This window comes from Myotis myotis, unplaced genomic scaffold (genome assembly GCF_014108235.1).
Source record: "Myotis myotis isolate mMyoMyo1 unplaced genomic scaffold, mMyoMyo1.p scaffold_m19_p_6, whole genome shotgun sequence".
NCBI classification, from domain to species: Eukaryota; Metazoa; Chordata; class Mammalia; order Chiroptera; family Vespertilionidae; genus Myotis; species Myotis myotis.
Genome location: NW_023416368.1, coordinates 66607063 through 66626779, shown reverse-complemented (window position 1 = coordinate 66626779; position 19717 = coordinate 66607063). Strand labels below are relative to the sequence as shown.

The following is a 19717-nucleotide window of genomic DNA, read 5'->3' as shown; positions in this document are numbered from 1 at the left end:
AGTCCTAAAATCCAGGTCAGCAGGGCTGCATTCCTTCTGGAGGCTCTAGGTAAGAATCCTTTTTCTTGCCCTTTTCAGCATCTACAGGCCTTCTGCATTCCTTGGCTCATGATGCCTTCCTTATACCACTCCCACCTTTGCTTCTAATATGACACCTTCTCTGACTTTGACACTCCTGCCTCTCTCTTATAATCTCCTTCCTGATTACCAGAAAATCCAGGATGCTCAGCCCATATCTTTGGCTTAATCACATGTACAAAATCCCTTTTGCCAAGTAGGGTAACATATTCACAGGTTCTGGGGGTTAGGACATGAACACCTTGGGTTGGGCGGAAGACTTATTCTGTCTACTAAAGCATACCTCATGTTGCATATGTGAGAAGATCCACATCACAGCTCAGGATTTTCTAACTCAATTCACTCTACAGTACCTTTTTTTTTTTCATGTGAGAAAACTCTTGGTTAGACTGGAAAAAAACACAGATTTCTATGCCAGACCCACAATGTAGGTCTGAGTAGCCTTGGGAATTATGGCCAATTATTTGTGGTGTTTTTTATTGGTTTCTTGCCAGGGATGAAAATGAAAGCAACAGAGTACAAAGAAGAAAGAAATAAGAGCAGTTCAGTCAAATGAATGTGCATTACTTTGTTAAGTAGAGCAGAAAAACATAACCCAGGGTGGTTTGATTTTCATTCATTTAGGATAATACTAGTAGAATGGAACAAATCAAGGGATGCTTCATTCTGCTAACTTTGGCTCCAACCTGTGGGTATGGACTGATAATAAAGGAAGGAATTGGGAAACCATGGCTAATATTCTCTGCATTGTCAGTATGGGGATTAAGCATTATCTTAACTCAAACTCAGCACCTATGAAATGGACTATTTACCTTATTATAGACACATTTCTTAAATGGATTATCAAGTTCACATTTGGTGAGCAGTTACCATGTGTCAAGCACTGTAATATATCATTGACGTATATCATCATATTTCATCTTCATGATTGCCTTACTTTCAGAGGTTTAGATGAGCTCAGTAACTTGTCCACTGTAGGACCAAAGACCAGAAGTCTTATGAATCGCATTTTCTCCTCTCCCTCATAGTATTTTCTCATGTGAAGAATATTAAAAATTTATATAATTCAGACAGAGAGTCATATAATAAATATAGTAAAACCAATGTGCATTAAATTGTACTCTATATAAAATACATACCTATATGTTAACTCATTTGATCCTTACCAAAATCCTACAGAAGCTATAAAAGTTACTATTTGTAATGTACCCATTTTACAGGAGGTATAAAATTACTATTTATATTTGTTTTACAGATAAGGAAAGTGAAATTTAGGGAAATCATGTGTTCCCCTGACCCCCAATTTACATAGTTATCAAGTTGTAGATAACTTTTCTTTTGACTTTTGTATACTCTATTGGGCATTAAACACCAACTGTCAGACACATAAAGAGAAAATAGTTATATTTAAGGAAAGAGTTATGGGTTTGGGATCTAAGATCTGCAATAGGGTCAGTGAGTCAAAGGATGGCCCTTAGTAATGTGTGAGGAATCCCTCACTCTGGGCCTCAGGTCCTCACAGCCAAGATGAGCAAAACACTATCTCCCTCATAACCAATGAGATAATGAAAAGGGGACAAAGTGTGTGAAAGTACTTGGTTAGTTGCAAATGTTATTTAGAAATAAGGCATTAAAAAACCCCACTAAATAGCATTAGAATTATTCCAATGGAGTGAATATTGTTTTACCCTCTAATCTTTTCAATAGGGTATGGATGATTCTCAAGTGAAGCACCATTAAAGGCTCACTGAATCTGGTTAAACCAGTTCAGGTTTTTTTGTTTCTGTATGTCAGTTTGATGCGCTTTGTCATGTGGGAGAATTGTCATATAGAGACAACGGAAATCATAGTTGAAGGTCCATCAAAATGCATTCTAAATTAGATCTTATTAAATATGTATTTAATACTTAAACCGCCCAACTAATTTATTTTAATGTTTTTATTGATTTCAGAGAGAGAAAGGTTGAGGGAGAGAGAAATAGAAACACCAATGATAAGAGAGAACTATTAAAAAAAAAAAAAGAGAGAGAGAGAGAACTATTGATGGCCTGCCTTCTGCACACCCCCCACTGGGGATCGAACCTGAGTATGTACCCTGACCAGAAAGAAACATGACCTCCTGGTTTATGGGTCGATGCTGAACCACTGAACCACACCAGCCAGGCTACTAATTTATTTTTATTAGCTGAAAATGTGAGTCATTTCAGTGGACATTTCTGAAAGCCATGTATGCCTTTTGATTTATTTAATTTTTATGCATTGGACTGATTTTCAAATAGTTAAGGTTGACACAATGGCTGGCTAAGCCATTCCCTAGGCTTCTCCTTTTCCTCCCTGATTCTCTTCAGCTTGGGTCATACAGGGAAAAGGGCAATTTATTGTTTCTGAAAATATGGCATAACCTACTTGTGATCTGATTTCTATGCTCCATTGTCAGCCGCAGGGACCATGGATAGGGCGTTTACAGAAGCGTAGTGACCTGTTTTGGGTTCTTCCATGGCTGGTGGCCTACCTCTCTCCCTGATCAGCAGATCCTTTGTAGTATCTTGTGGGCCAAACAAAAATTGGCAAAGTTTTAGTGAACAGACCTTCCTTGAGATTCTGAGTGAATATAAGACAGTTAGAAAAAACACACACAGTATAACATCTTTACAAATGCATGTAGGTGTTGGACAAAAGGGCGATACGCTCAAAGAGTTACTGGTCAAAAAGAACAGTGACGGTAGAAGTTAGAACTTCAGAGATAGAAAAAAAGTTGGCAGGGTGCTCATTCTTCATTTTTGCTCTCATCTTTCTCAAGGTGAACTTTCTTCATTTTCATCATTAGAGAGCAATTTTCTTCCCTGTTTTTACCTATCAAGAGTCTAAAGTTCAGGACACCACAGCTCATTCTACTGCTGTTCAAAGGAAGACAGGTCGAGAAATGAGAAAAAGTCTTTTTAACAAGTTAAAAAAATTATTACCTGTGAATAGAAAACAATCAAAAGATACAGAAGGTCATAATGCAAAAAGTAAAAGCCTTGGTCCCTTCAGTCACTGTTTTTTATTTTTATTTTATATCTTTTTACTTTATTCAGAGAGAAGAATGGAGAGGAAGAGAGAGATAGAAACATTAATGATGCAAGAGAATCATTGATTAGCTGCCTCCTGCACGCCCCCTACTGGGGATCGAGCCTGCAACCTGGGCATGTGCCCTTGACCAGAATCAAACCCAGGCTGATGGTCTATCCACTGAGTCAAACCAACTAGGGCAGCCACTGGTTTTAATTACAAAAAACAGAGATAAAAAAATTTCCTATGCATTTTTATAGCAATGCGTATGTATATGTGTTATTGTTATCCAAATGACGCCTTATTCTGTATAACCATTAAAAAATTGAGGGTTGCCCTGACTGGTGTGACTCATTTGGTTGAAGTGTCTCTCATACACTGAAAGGTAATAGGCTCAATTCCCTGACAGGGCACGTACCTAGGCTGTAGGTATGAGAAGCAACCAATCAATGTTTCTCACGTCAGTTTCTCTTTCTGTATCATCTCGTATCTAGTGTTTTCATGGCTCTATAGAGCAATGGGCTATTTTAATAATTAAAATTGACAGCTGATATTCATAATGGTTTAATATTTTGATATTTGTACAAAGTAAAGTGTTCCATGGTATGAAAGATTCTAATTTATTTTATAATTTCACCATTGATAGTTTTATTATTTGTCGTTGTAAATTTATAATTTACTATTCAACATTAGTACTTTTATAATTTGTCATTGTTTTATTTGTTTCCTATGTAATTATTTCTGAACCTATTATGCCTCAAGATAGGTCCCTGGGTATGGATGCTAGTAGTTTTATAGTTTTGACCTTTTCTCTCACCATGTTGAAACTGTTCTCACAGCTAACTACTCATGTCATAGAATGTCATCTTGGCTTCTCAGGTCCACTTGACCCTTGTGATCTGGAAGCAACGCTTGCCTTCCCTTCCTCACTTTTCACCTCACCCTTGTCAATCGAGTCCATATGCCCCAAGCACAGAGTTTTAATCATCAGTTTTTATCTCTGTGGTGTGGCTCAGAATTTTAACTAATTCAAATGCCTCCTAGATTACAGACTGGGGTTAGATTAATTAAAAGTCTACTCATTATGTAATGGGCCTTTTATAGTTCATCATTAGCTCTGAGAAACAACAACAGAGACCAAATTCTGGACAGTCAAAAACTTTGGATTCATGGTTCCTGGCCATGATATGGGATCAGGCATCCCACCAGGAGCAAGCACAGATCATTACTGGATGTGTAGAGAAGTTTAGTAACGGGCAGAGTTTCTTTTGACACCACACACACTAAGCTACATTGCTGAAAATTTTAGCTAACTCACTAAACTAGTCTCATTGACTGAAAGCAAAATGTGTGAAGCTCAGTATTATTAGTTTTCAGTTTACCATAAACTGTTGCAGGACCAAGCCACAAAGGAAATATTTATCTGCAAGATGACATTAAACAAGAAGGATGCTGACCACGAGGGCTTATTCCTTTTAAGGCTTGTGCATTGCAAGATAAACACACACACACACACACACACACACACACACACACACACACCTCTACTCAGTTTTTGCTACCTCTGCGGGTAGATCTTTGGATAAGAATATATTTGGGGGCACTACAATAGTTGCATTCTTCCTGCCCCCCAAATTCATGCAAGGAACAAAACTGGAGCTTCTCCATCGTCATTGTTGTGGCCTCGAATGAAAGCCTTGTCACTAGGGCGGGGGCGGGAAGACCTGGAGCGCAGCAGTAGTGACAGCATCTGAATTCCCTCCTCTGCCGTCGATTGGTTGAAAACTAGGAGGCAGCGGCCAGCCCCCTGCGGCTCGACTCGCTATTGGCCGGGAAGAGGTGGCAATCAAGGCGGACCGAGACCACTGCGCTCATTCCAGTTCTATGCTGCCGCTGGGGTCCTGTTGCGCTGTCGCCTCCGTCGCCTGGGTCCCTTCGGCCGTGCCTCTCCGCGGGGGCATCCTCCCCCACCCCGGGCGCAGACACCATGGTGAGTGCTCTCAGCCGGCTCAGGCCGAACCCACAAGCCGCAGCTGGACCGGGCCTGGAAGCCCAAGCGAACCGACCGCGCCGCCGGAGCTTGGCGCTGGGGCCCGGGGAGCGCACCGCTTGTCGCGGGAGCAGCCTCGCAGTTTGCCCGCGTCCGAGGAGATGGGAACGCCGGGGGGGGGGGGGGGGGGGGGGGGGGGCGGGTAGGGTGAGGTGGGGGAGGGGGAGATCGCGGCGGGGGGCCATGGGTGCCTTTGCTTCCAAAGGGGTCCGCCGTGCTTTCCCGAGCCCGGGAAGGGGCCGTGCAGCCGAGACGCGGGGCTTTCCCGGCTCAGGCGGGCCCTGCGGGTGAGGGATCCTGAGAGCCGTGGTGTGGGGGGTGCAGGGCTCGTCCCCTCTGCCATGCTTCCCCGCTGCCCGGCCTGCCTCCTGGCCGTGACAGGTGAGCGGGGTAAGGAGGTGGCACGGGTGTGGGGTGGGCGGTGATGGAGAGGATCTGCCCCCTATTGGTGGCTTGGGTGGCGACCCAGAGGCACCCCTCTTTAGCGGCGAGCACCCCGAATAGGTTGGACCCAAAGTTAAAGCAGCCGAGAGGCAGTCAAGGCAGCCTCGCCCTCGCGCCTCTTCCATCGGCAGCCGGTCCCTGACGCGCGCGCGGGCTTCCCTCTGTCCCCACAGTACGGGTTCGTGAACCACGCGCTGGAGCTGCTGGTGATCCGCAATTACGGCCCGGAGGTGTGGGAGGACATCAAGTAAGTGACTGGCTCCTGGAGCTCGGGCCCGGCTCCGGCGCCGCGCGTGGAGGGGCCCCGGGCGGCCCCGGGAGCTGCTCCCCGCTCCTCGATTCATTCTCCGCCGCCTGCGCCCGTCGCGGACGCGCATCGCGGAGATGCCTCCGCCCGCCGCTCGCGGCCGCAGCTGCGCTCCCACGCTCCGGGGCCGGGACCCTGGGGGGAGGGGCCGCCGGGGCGGGGAGAGGCTGGGGGGGGCGAGCCAGGGAAGGAGGGAGAGGAGCCTCCGGCCCGGCGCGGCCTCCGGACCCGCCCGAGCGTGGGAACGCGCTGCCCGCGCCGGGCGCTCCCAGGCTCTGCAGGCCCCGCGGCTCCCACGCGGAGAAGGGCCCCGGGGACCACACGGGCCTCCGCCACGTTCCGTTCCCAGAGGCCTTAGACACAAACGGGAGACCCGGCTCCTTGCACACGTACGCACCTCGCAGACATAAGCAGAGTGACGCCTTTTCACGATGCTAAAGCGTGAGACTATTTCCTGAGCAACTGTGACTATCACCTGCATTTATTCATTTTGAAATAAAGTGGAATTGGAATGTATGCCCTTTTATTTTCCCCAAATTAACCCCTCCCCGCCCCCCCCCACACACACCCTTTCTGCTTGGACTATGGTGGAGGCTGTCCGTTGTGGGAGGGCATCCTAGTTTCAGGCTGGAACTAGGAGCCCAGGACTCCTGATGGGACGGAAAGGCCACAGGCGCCTGAGAGTTTACTAGTAAACCTGTTGAAACGACGGATCGTCTCGGTGGCCATATTGAGCATTTCAATTTAACAGAGGCCTTTCCCTTTGTTCTAGTGAAATATAAGTTAAGTGCATATGACCCAAACCAACTAGCTACAACAAAACCGTATTTGTGGATTTTCATATTGGAACAGCAATCTAATCTGTCCCATTAAATGGAGGCGGAGGGCGTGGTTACCTGGGTGGGCAAAGGAGAACACATTGCTATTCTGTACTCGTGTTTTCTGTCCTCCCTGATTTTAGTATATCAAGTAGGTGATGCTTTCATGCTATTTCCCCTCCCCCCAAATAGGTTATAGTTATTAGCATTAGGCTTATTATACAGTTACACGATAGGGATTTTTTTTAAATAAATAGTTTCCATGGAAATGACCAGGGTTAAATATGAAATACTAAAATGCAACTTTTCCTTCTCTTGGGCCTGTATCAATGAGCATCGTTTCACTATCCCTAAGCCGTATTTATGTTACCCAGAGAGCACGCCTACATATTATAAACGAAGTGGAGGTTTGGCAATTATGCAGTTAAATCAAATGAGAATGTTGACACTAAAGCTTACTTTGAGATTTGAATTTTCTGTGAATCTTATTAATGCTTTCAGAATTTTTATTTTGCTTAGTGGACAGGTATACGGGAGATATCAAGAGCAGAATTTTAAACAATGTAACAAGTATAGGATTATTTTTAAGCCACTTTGTAAATTTATGAAAACGATGTTTTCTCATGTGTAAGTTACAAATCCCCATTTTTTCTGGTGGATATGCTATGACAATGAATATATTTAGAATTTTGAGAGCACAATAAAATATGGCAATATGGTTAAACCGTTGTTATGCATTTTAACCAGATTTAGAATGTACCCTACCCATTATCAATTTAGATTACTGTTAAATACAGAGATGGAAAATTTTATGTCATAGAGAAATATATCAAAATTTTTTAAAAAATTAAATTATCAAGTTATTTGCTTGTATTGGCTATGTTTTCCCCAGAGAAAGTAAAAATATCTAAAAATATACAAATTACACTGATGTGAAAACTTAATTCTTCCAAATCACTAAGAATATTGTTACATTCTACTTTGGAAAACTATTAGTTTTAAATCAAACATCAATATTTTAATGCCCTAATGTATCTCTAAATTGCTTTAAACAGTGTTCTTAATCTATTCAAATGTTGACAATTTAAATTATTCAAATACCTTTTTACGATAAAATGAAACAAATCATATGGGTGTTTCTTTTTTCTAAATATCATTTTTATCGATTTCAGAGAGGAAGGGAGAAGGAGTGAGATAGAAACATCAATGATGAGAATCATCGGCTTCATCCTGCATGCCCCCTACTGGGGATCACTGGGTCAGGTGCCCTAATGGGGAATCTAACCGTGACCTACTAATTCATAGGATGATGTTCAACCACTAAGCCACACGAGGCTCTCTCTTTCTCTCTCTCTCTCTCTCTTTTTAAAAAAATAAAATTATCTCAAGGATTATATGCTCTTGAAAGGGAAATACTATTAGTTAAACTAGCCTTTACAATCCAGGTGTTCATTTTGATTCTTTTTTTCCCAAACATACTTTTTGGTGGAGCCCATCTTGTCTTGGGTATAGTTTAGTATCTGAACCAGAGAACATAGTTCAGGGCACTGAAGCAGGTCATTGGTTTCCAACCCAGGTAGTCCCATTGAGGGATTATTACTCAGAGCTCCCTGGAAGAACATTGGCCTATCCAAACAGATTCTCACTGCTTGGGGGAAGGGGAGCAGTTGGAGGAATTTAATTTTAAAATGCTCCCTGGGAGATTCTGATTCCCTTCTCCAGACCTCACCCTCAGCTCTAAGGAGGATCACTGTAGTCAGTGGTGCAAGATGTTTTCAGTTTCAACTTAGGAAAAACTGAATTTATGGAAAAAACTTGTTTTGTCTCATTAAGTACCATACTCCTCTATCTTCATTTTTGGTCTCTGAGAAACTGTCTACATTGATGTTTACAAAATTTACATCATACTTTTTTGATTTAGTAGGAAATGGCCATCCATTCTTCATGAGAAACATTTAATGGCAAATAAAATCCCAAGTAACAGTTTCCAGACAGAACGTTCTAAGTGGATAAGAGCCAAAAATTGCTTCATTGTAAACTCAGCATTTACTTACACTCCCAACAATGTAACCATTTCCCAAGAACTTTAAATTCCCCTTTTTAAGAAAAAGATAAATGGTCTAGATGGAGGGTAGATAGAGAAAGGTCTGATAGTAAATATTTTAGGTGCTGGAGGCCAAGAGTCAATATTGAAGATATTATGTAGGTGTCTATATAACTATTAAGATGTAACCATTTAAAAATGTAAAAAATATTCCTTGCTCTTGGACCAGACAAAAACAGGTAATGGGCTGAATTTGACCAACTGACTATAGTTTGTCCACCTCTGATCTAGACCATAAATACATGTTAAAAAGCAAAAGAGATCTCTGAATCTACTTCAAGTCTTTTGTTGGTTTCCTTTCAGTTTTCAGATAGTCCTTTTTGGAAGTCATGGTTTCCAAGGGAAGAGAAAAAACAATCTTTATTTCAGAAAAAAAACCCCCATGAAATCAAGATATACATATTAGAACAGTACCTATATACTTTATTTAATCAGCTATGTTACCCTTTCATTAGTCCTGGCAAAACTAATCATGGGATCAAATTACTGGATTTGATTTTAGGTTTTTTAACGTCATTGGAACGTAAAGATGGATTCAAATAAGAAAAAAAATCTAAGATGATTAAATGTCTATTAAAAACAAATAAAAACACCTTTGTAAAAACTATTGTGCCTAGAGTTGAGCAGACCAAGGAACAAATACTGACTTGAAATGCCTAAGTGCTACACTGTGTATTGATCAGCCCTTTTCTGTTTTACTGAAAGATCATTGTGATCAAAATTTTGGTATGAGATTTGAAAATGCTATAAGGACACTGATAGTTGATAAATACTGGAGTAATTTTCTCTAGAATCTGTCAATCATCATCTTTGTATAAAGAATACATATATATTTAGTATGCTTATATATCTAATTTACCTATAGTAAGGCAGGCATTCATTGATTTTTTCATTGATTGATTCATTCTTTCATTCTCTAGGTAATCTTATTTTTAAAGAGCGTAGTCTGTGTTTTGGACTTGGAGGGTGGAAAAGTGAATGATATAATCATGTGGGAGCACTCGCTCCTTGAACCCACACATGCTTCTGAATCCGGCACACAGCGCCAAGTGTCAGAGCAAGTTCCTCCTCGAACCCTGCTCGCTGTACTAACTGTTGGGAACTCAGCTCCTCCTTTATTCTCTGCTCGCTGTGTCGTTGTCAGGTCCACAGGTCCTGATCCTGCCCAACTATGCCAGCTGTCAGGTCTGAGCCCCTCTGCCAGGGGCTGGACTTGCTTGGATGCCAGGTGGTAGATGAAGAAGCCATGAGACGTTGTGGATGTAGAAGAGAGTCTTTATTGTAGGAGCTAGCGGCCATGTAGCCATTGCTAACGTGGCAGTCGGACATCCCCTCGCAGTAAACTGGCACATTATTGTATATAAGGAGTAGATACCTACCTCAACTGTATATAAGGAGTAGATCATACCTACTCTATAATGTTGTAATATGTTGAATAGTGCTAAACACAGATCTTGAAAAATAACATTGATAAATGGTAGCTATTATTTTTCTCTAGAATCAAAGTGTTTCAACTTTTCCCTTCCCCAGCTCACCTGAAAGATATGAAGCTCTCCTTTAAATAGCAGTAGCTCATTGAAGTGTATGTACTACACCAGTCTAAATGTTCCTTCATCACTCTAGGAACAGTAGCAACTTCATTGTCATTTTGACTCTTTTTTCTTTCCCTCAACTCCTATTTGTTGTTTGAAAATGCAGCATATGTTCTCAATATTCATTTTATCAAAACAAATGAATGCAAACAAAATAGTATACTGTGTTTTAATCAGATTTTCATATTCATGAGGCTATCTAAGTAAATCGCTATACCCTTGCGCATGTAGGTTTTAATATATTAGTGGTACTTCATATAATAAATGCTGTTCGATATTTCCAAAATTCTTTTCTCTGTCATGTCAGTTGAGTACTACAATGCCCATTTGAGATAGGAAGGGCCTTTCTAGCACAGTCCCCCCACTCCCACCAGCTTAATTTAAAGTGTGCAATGTGTTGACTGGATACATTTATACATTGTGAAGTGACTGCCGCCTTAGCATGAACTACCACCACCATCGTGCCACATAGGACCGTTTCCTTTTTGGGGTGGGAACATTTAAGATCTACTCTCTTAGCAACGTTCAAGCGTATGATACAGTATTATTAGCTACTAGAAGCCCAGTGCATGAAATTCGTGCATGGGGCGGGCGGGCCCTCAGCCCATCCTGTGCCCTCTTGCAGTCTGGGAGCCCTGAGGGATGTCCTACTGATGGCTTAGGCCTGCTCCCTATGGGCAGTCAGACATCAGCGCTGCCGCAGAGGTGGGAGAAGCTCCTGCCACCACCGCTGCGCTCACCAGCCATGAGACCGGCTTCTGGCTGAGTGTCTGGTACTTCCCCCTGTGGGAGTGCACTGACCACCAGGGGGCAGTTCCTGCATTGAGCATCTACCCCTGGTGGTCAGTGCGCATCATAGGTACCGGTTGTTCTGCAGTTCTGTCAATTTGCATATTAGCCTTTTATTATATAGGATAATCAGCTTGGTAATCTTATAACTGGTTGTCTGTACCCTTTGAGCAATAGCTGCTAATTTCTCCCACACCCAAGCCTTGGTCACTGTCACTCTACTCTCTGTTTCTCTGAGTTTGTTCTTATTAGCTTCCACATACAAGTGAGCTCAGTGTTTTTTATTTTATTCAATTTTATTTATTAAATTTTTATTCATTTTGGAGAGAGAGGAAGGGAGAGGGATAGAGAGATAGAAACATGGCTGAGAGAGAAACATCCGTCAGCTGACTCTTGTACACCCCCTCCTGGGTATCAAGCCCACAACCTGCCATGTGGGCTTGATCCCCTGGTTTATGGGTGAATGCTCAACCATTGAGTGGCACTGACTAGGCTCAATTTTATTTTATTTTATTTTTTATTATTATTTTTAAAATATATTTTATTGATTTTTTACAGAGAGGAAGGGAGAGAGATAGAGAGTTAGAAACATCGATGAGAGAGAAACATCGATCAGCTGCCTCCTGCACATCTCCTACTGGGGATGTGCCCGCAACCAAGGTACGTGCCCTTGACCAGAATCGAACCTGGGACCTTTCAAGTCCGCAGGCTGATGCTCTATCCACTGAGCCAAACCGGTTTCAGCTCAATTTTATTTTTTTAATGATAAAGTCAGCTTTATCATTGAAGTCAGTACTTCAATCCAGCTCTTTTGGTGCCATTTACTATTCCTTTTAAGTTAGAAATAGGAGCTAATGTAGTATACATACAAAAATGAAACCATATTAATTTTTGTACCCAGAAACTTCCTCAATACAAATAAACAAATTAATATTGAGATTTTTAAAAATAGACAAACTGGGTAATTGTTAGATTAAGACCTTTTTCTGTAGAAAGATAGGCCAGTTAGCCTGAAAGATGAACGAAGGCACAGTACATCACCAACATTTGCAGTTATTCTTTTGGGTAAAAGTAAATATCTGACTGTAAACTCTTCACATACCCATCAGTGAGCACTTGCAGAGAACTCTCTCAGAACCTGGGCCATGTCAGGTGAGCAGCATGGAGCCCAGGAGGTAAACCTGGTCTTATCTCAGGGTTTTACTTTGATGATCTGAGGCAACCATGGGATTCAAGCTGGGTCTTTGTTTTACTAGCATTCTGCAATTTTTGAGAATTAAAAAAAAAAATCATAGAAGCATGTTATTGGGTGGGTCACTGAAATGAGCACCAGAGGATAAATCAGAAAATCTGTATTCTCCTACATACCCAGATCTAATTGTGGCCAACATTAACTGGGTGTTGGTGTAGTTTGCAAGGAACAGATGTCCTTTCGACTCTTTCCATAGCAAATGTTTCTCTTCATGGTGTTGGAAAGTGATAGTTCTGGGTGGATACTCTGAGGATGTCAACAGGAAAACACACTTAAAGAGATCTGTATGGCTGGCCCAGTTCAGAGGCTGACAACTCAGAAGACCTGAGTACTTGCAGCTTTTCCATTTGCTACTTTGCCACTTCGTTCATTAAAAAGGAAACAGTGGGGGAAATGGTGCCTTTGTTTATGCCTAGCAAAACTGAACGCTTTTTTTCTATATCAAAGATATTGAGGTTAAAGAAGTTTCTACTCACAGTAAAGGTAAACACTCGAAGTATTTATTCCTTGTTACTGCAGCTTTGCTTTTATCGCATATTCTGATCTACTTGCCCATCATTATTGAATCATGCAATATTCATGAAAATTGTTGCTTTATTGAAATTATTTGTGGTCAATCTTTAAGTCACTCAAACGTAGGACCTTTCAGTCCTTACGTCGCAGTCGCTGTCAGCACTGTAGCCTCATGGGCCAGTTCTCTGTTCCTGCTGCACACTGAGTTTTTACATGTGTTAGGAATACAAAAGCCTGAGTTTAGAAGGGTCTCCTTTTCTTCACTCTCTCCACCCTTCCCATTAACTTAAATATGGCTCAGCTTTGAGATGACAAAACTAATGCTATTTCTTAAGGAAGCCTTCCTTTACCTCCAAAACTGTACTTACGTCTCACTGTACATGCAGCAGTATATAATTATGTTATTTCTACTACTTGATTATCTTTCTTGTCTCACTACTAGCCTCTCTAGCCTCTATCTAACTATTATAACGATTGCCTAGGAAAGCGGATTTGCAACCTTTTGCAACTCATGGCACACTTAAACTAATTACTAAAATTCTGCGGCACACCAAAAAAACATGTTTTTTGGTGATTTGACCAAAAAAATAGGTATAATTTTGACTCATTCCCACCAGATGGCTGTTGTTGTGTTGGCTGTTGTCATTTTTTATTGACAATCTAAGGGAAAAGAGGTCAGTTTCCCTGACTAAATAATCAGGTGTTACACGTTTTAAAAATTCTTCGGTACACTGGTTGAAAATTGGTGGCCTAGGGGAAAGCCTCTCTCTCTCTCTCTCTCTCTCTCTCTCTCTCTCTATATATATATATATATATATATATATATATATATATATATATATATATATAATGAATGTACATGTGCTCTATTCTCTGGAAATTAAAATGTGAAAGGTAATTCATATATACCTTTTATAATTCATATATATATATATATATATATATATATATATGACACTTACCATATGGTTCTACACCTAATTCTCACAATAACCACCACAGAAAATAGATGTCTATTATTCTCATTTTATAAATTGGGGAAGTGAAGCTTCAGTACTTTAAAACGGTGTCCAAACTACTCAGCCGTTAATCATCAGAGCACACAGATGGGCTTGGAATGGTCATATTATGTGCTTTCCCCCCAAAAGCAGGATCTATGACCTTCTCTTTTCCAAAGACAACCATATGAGCATGGAGATGGACAACAGGATGTGTGTTAGTACCACCTGTTTTTGTTTTTGTCTCCCCTGAACTTTTCAAGAACTTTCACAGGTTATTTTGCTTGTCATATTTATTTATTTATTTTATTGATTTCAGAGAAGAAGGAAGAGGGATAGAAACATCAATGAGAGTATATTGATCAGCTGCCTCCTGCACGCCCCTTAGTGGGGATAAAACCCACAACCTGGGCATGTGCCTTGATTGGGAATCTAAGTGTGACCTCCTGATTCATAGGTTGGCCCTCAAACACTGAGCCGCAAGGGCCAGGCTGCTTGTCATATTTTTAAAGGTGGTTTGATTCACCAACTGGCACATCTGCTACAGGAAATCAGAGCCTCAGAAATTGTGAGCAATTTGTTTATTTTTAGAAGAGCTGTGACCGGATGTACTCAGGAGGTGAGTTGACGATAAAATGGGTGGCTAATAAGCAAATTCATTTGTCTGCTGAAGCTACTGAAAAGGGCTCATTTGAAATGTTTGTGCATATGGTTTCAAAATTCAAGCCATTACTAATAAAACTCTCACGTGGTAAGCTGAACACAGTCAGAAAAAAATGCAATTATATATCAAGAGTGATGTTACTTTGCCAAAATCTATGTCACTCATGTGAGCATTTACTGTTACTGTTTACAGTCCTTGGATGAGTGAACACATTGAATGGGAAGGACTGACCTTTGCCAACTGAAGGAGGACCCAAGCAGGAAGCCATCGCTGCATGTGAAGGGCCTCGCTCCTTGGCAGCTCTCTCAAACCAGAGTCTGCCCTTCCGGGGATTCAGACTCATTGGGAATCATTGGATTGGGTTATTGAAAATTGAGAGCCATTAATGCTTTGCACCCACTCACAAAAATATATATACATTTTTAATTAAGATGTTGCTTATAGTTATTATCTGTGTTTTATATTGGTAGATTTTAATTTTAATAGTGGCTGGACACAAACCAGCATTCATGATGTCCTTTACAGCTCACTACAATGGAACATCCCAGGATTTATTAACAAGACAACACCGACATACTGTTGTTTGTAGGACGTGCTCTGTGATAAGGGTTTTTAAAGGATCAGGACCCCTTTGAGCTGTCATTGATTGGGCTGATTGTGTGATGTCTGTTGACCTTTTCTGCCTGAGACCACACCCTGTTCTGAGACTCCTTTCTCAGATGCCTGTATTCAGGATCTCCCACTTCAGAATACTCATTTTTTCATACTTCCAAGGGAACGTATTTACCTAAAAGCCAGCAATCCTTTAGAATACTAAACTTACTTGAAAAGTGTATAATAGCTGGAGCTCAGGTAGAGAATATTAATTCAGTTTTGTGCATTCACATTTTGGAGTTAAGGAATATCTCCTTAAGTAAAGAGTTGTTAGAAATGTTGCCTGGATATTTCTGACAAATTGTGTATGTGTGTATATATATATAAATTAATAATTGTATATATTAATTAATAATAATTAATATATATATTAATCTTTTATATGTGTTTATTTATTTCAGAGAGAGGAAGGGAGAGGGAGAGAGAGATAGAAACATCAAGGATGAGAGAGACTCACTGATCAGCTGCCTCCTGCACCTGGGCATGTCCCTGACCAGGGTCGAACTGTGATCTCCTGCTTCATGGGTTGATGCTCAACCACTGAGTAACACCAGTCAGCTATACTATATATATATATACACACACACACACACACACACACACACACACTGGAGGCCTGGTGCATGAAATCTGTGCACCTGGGGGGGGTGCCTCAGCCTGGCCTGCACCCTCTTGCAGTCCGGGAGCCCTTGGGGGATGTCTGACTGCCACAGAGGCGGAAGAGTCACCCGCCACCGCTGCTGCACTTGCTAGCAGTGAGCCCGGCTTCTGGCTGAGCAGCACTTCCCCTGTGGGAGCACACTGACCACCAGGGGGCAGCTCTTGCATTGAGCGTCTGCCCCCTGGTGGTCAGTGTGCTTCATAGTGACCGTTCAGTCGATTTGCATATTAGCCTTTTATTATATAGGATATATGCACACTACTCTTTGGGGGAAGGGTAAGTGCTGCAAATAAATGATCAGTTTAAACTATAACAAATAGCCATCTCTAAAAGTAACTAGGAAATGAATTGCTACTTGGAAAAATTTTCATTTATAAATACTCAGTTTTTAAACAGTTATTGTAGCTACAAATGTATAGGGTGCAATTATTTGCCATTTTTCCCCAGGTGAGAGTTTGTCTTCAATGACCATGTGGCCAGGAATTCTTTTGTTTATTACTCCATTTGCACTGTAAATTCTGTTCAGTTTAATGTATTCAATCAAGTCTCCCTAAACTGTTTATTATAATATCTCCAATTAGCTTTTCCTCTGATAAGGGGAAAAGATGAAGAATGGGCTACAGAAAGAAGGGAAATGGGTCCCGAAAGATTATTAAGTCATAGAGATCAATTTTGCCTCCTGAAGTCTTTGCTCTGATGCTAACTTCTCCAGGCAGCCTCCATGCTGACTACATCTAGCATTGCATCCTGCCCCTTGCTCCTAGGTGCTGCTCTCACCCTTTATCCTCATCTACTTTCTTTTGTAGCATCTATCACTTCATCATAGATTATAAAATTTGAGCATATATTATGCTTATTGTTTATTGCTTGTTTCTGCCAGCTAAAATGTAAACTCTATGAGGACAGGGACATTTATTTTGTCCATTGGTATATTTAAAGTGCTTAGGAAAGTCCCAGGGCATAATAGGTGCTCAAATATTTGTGACAAAATTCCCTCCCCTAAGGTGGGGTATGGAGTGGGGAGTGGTGGAGGGCATTGGTGGGAAAGAATAAAGAGTGACCCAAAGCTCCCAAAGACTTTAAACATAAATATAATAAACTAGCAATCCTAAATATTTTGAAGAAGTCATTGGAATTCAGTGTGAAAGTTTTAATGGAAGTGATTATTTCCTTTCATGTCCTACTATTTCATTTATTATTTCAGCCTTCCTCCAGGGAACATGTTGGGTTGATCAGTTCAGGAAGCAAAGCTTAAAAGATAAGGGAGCTTATTTCATTAAAAGGAAAGCTAGGAAAGAAAGGGTGTCTTGACTCACGGTTAGGGGAATTCTAGGGAAGTGGCCATTCCTCTATTTTATTTAGAGGGGCTTTGTATTTTGTTTGTACATCATTCACGTAATGGGTGCTATGGATTGGTGCTTCCAAGAAACTGAGACGGTTCCAGGAGTTATGTCATTTGATTTATCCCCACTGGAAGAATCAGAATAGGGCACAGTGAGAGCATGAACTAATTTGTATTTTATTATATATTTAGCTAAAATCAATTGATATTTTACTAGGATGCCCTAAATCAGAGGCTTTAAAATTTCAGCCTGTAGAGCAATGCTGTTGCATAACAAGATATTAGTGACAACGTGAGAAAAATTAGTCTATCCACGTCCTTCAGACCGGCAACTCCATTTCCAAACATTTATCCTATTTTACACAGAAATATAAATTGTTAGCTACCAAATATTCATCACAACATTGTTTGCACTTGTGAAAAATAAGAGCAATCTAAATATCTACTAAAACTTTAATATGTGTATAGAATACAATTTTATATAGTCAAGGCATAGAAATATACTTAATAATAAACGGATGTCTATCAAATAGTAAGTCAAGAAAGGGGGGTTTGAAAGCAGTATTATCTAGTGTGTGTTATTTATACAAGTATATTCAAGTATGAACAAATTGAATAACAGTGTGTACCTCAGGAGAGTGGAGGATTTTTTTTTAAGCTTTTTTCTTATACAAAAGGACCCTGACTTACGATGGTCTGACATAAGATTTTTTGACTTTGTGATGGGAGGAAAGCGATATGCATTCAGTAGCAACCACATTTCAAATTTTGAATTTTGTTCTCTTCCCAGGCTGGTGATGCTGAGAGTGTCAGTGAGCTCAGCAAGCCACGCGGTGGCGAGGGTGAGCAGCTGGTGCTCTACAGTGTACTGTGTTGCCGGCATTTTCCAGATACTGTAGCCCATCAGATAAATGCGACATTCAACACTTTATTATAAAATAGGCTTTGTGTTAGATGATTTTTGTCCAGGTGTAGGCTAATGTAAGTGTTCTGAGCACAGTTAAGGTGGGCTAGGTTAGGTGTGTTAAGTGCATTTTCAACTTAAATATTTCGACTTATATTTCCACCTTATGATGTTTATTGGGTCACTTATTGAGACAAAAGCCCATCATAAGTCAAGGAGCATCAGTATTTTGTATTTTTATACAAATAGAAATTAGAATGCATAAGGTACATAATAGCATTTTTCAAAAGATAAGTCAGTGTTTGTAGATTATATTGTTATGATTTGGGGATATTTCACTGACTTTAAGTATTAAAAAGATTTGAGGATTTTGAAGATGTGTTTGTGTCTGTGCAGCAAAAGTGGGGAGGATTTCACATCAAATTTTTGAATATATAGATAAGGGAAGTACTATGGTCATTAGTATATAATTTTTCAACTGCTTAGAACATTCTTTCGCACTTTATTTCTTTACACTTGTGGGTTATATAATTGCTCCCATTTTAGAAAAGAGGGGTTTTAATGCTCACGTGGTCTATTTGACTTGTTCGAGTTCATTTGGATTGTGGGCTCTGAACTGAAATTTCTGTGCCTACAAAATTATGCTGTGTTTTCTGCACTGTTATGCATAACTGCCAGCAAATAAATGGTATGCTCTGAAGGACACAGGGTTTTTAAAGACCATCTCCATCCCACCTGGACCTAAGACATGCCACTATTTGAACTGTTCCCTTGAGCAGACACTGGCAGAGCCACGAGCAGCAGCTGTGGTAGCATAGCTTCTGAGGAAGAGAAAGTGGTTGCGACTCCATGTGGCCGGCCTTGGCAGCATTTAAGGAGCTATTTCGAGCTACTGTGTTGAAAGTTTACCTAACAATAGTGGCTAGTTTCTCTTGTATTCTCCTGGCAGTGTACAAGAATTTAGAAGATTTGGACTGAGCGTCAGAGATTGATATCCAAACTCCACGTATTTTTGTGAATTGAACATTGGAACAGTATCTGGGAACTTGTCATTTCTCTTCCACCGCTGGCGATACTTTGGACAATAGATTTTCTGTCCCCTTTGGACACTAGTTTGAGAAAAACAATCCAAAGCCTATCAAAATAGATATATGTATACAACCATGACAACTATTAACAGTTACTATAAAGCCCTTTCATTAATGCTGGGTATATTTTGAGCTACTGTATGTAGTAGTCTAAGGATATGTTAGAACCGTGGTCGGCAAACTGCGGCTCGCGAGCCACATACGGCTCTTTGGCCCCTTGAGTGTGGCTCTTCCTAAGCCTTAGGAGTACCCTCATTACGTTAATAACAATGTACCTACCTATATAGTTTAAGTTTAAAAAATTTGGCTCTCAAAAGAAATTTCAATCGTTGTACTGTTGATATTTGGCTCTGTTGACTAATGAGTTTGCCAACCACTGTGTTAGAGGATGTTTTCAGTACACTTGGC

The 19717-nt window shown here is 40.9% G+C and overlaps 1 protein-coding gene across 2 annotated transcripts in view; it reads left to right on the top strand.

Annotated features, from left to right (window-relative positions):
* Positions 1-4965: 4965 nt before the first annotated feature.
* The window catches only part of GUCY1B1 (guanylate cyclase 1 soluble subunit beta 1), a 42577-nt gene continuing 27825 nt past the window's right edge, over positions 4966-19717 (top strand). The window contains exons 1-2 of one of the 2 annotated variants that reach the window (XM_036314249.1): positions 4966-5119; positions 5797-5870. In XM_036314249.1, the coding sequence (XP_036170142.1) occupies positions 5117-5119; positions 5797-5870 (77 nt within the window). In that variant the 5' untranslated portion in view covers positions 4966-5116. The remainder of the gene's footprint in view (positions 5120-5796; positions 5871-19717) is intronic. The other variant, XM_036314248.1, reaches the window with a different exon arrangement.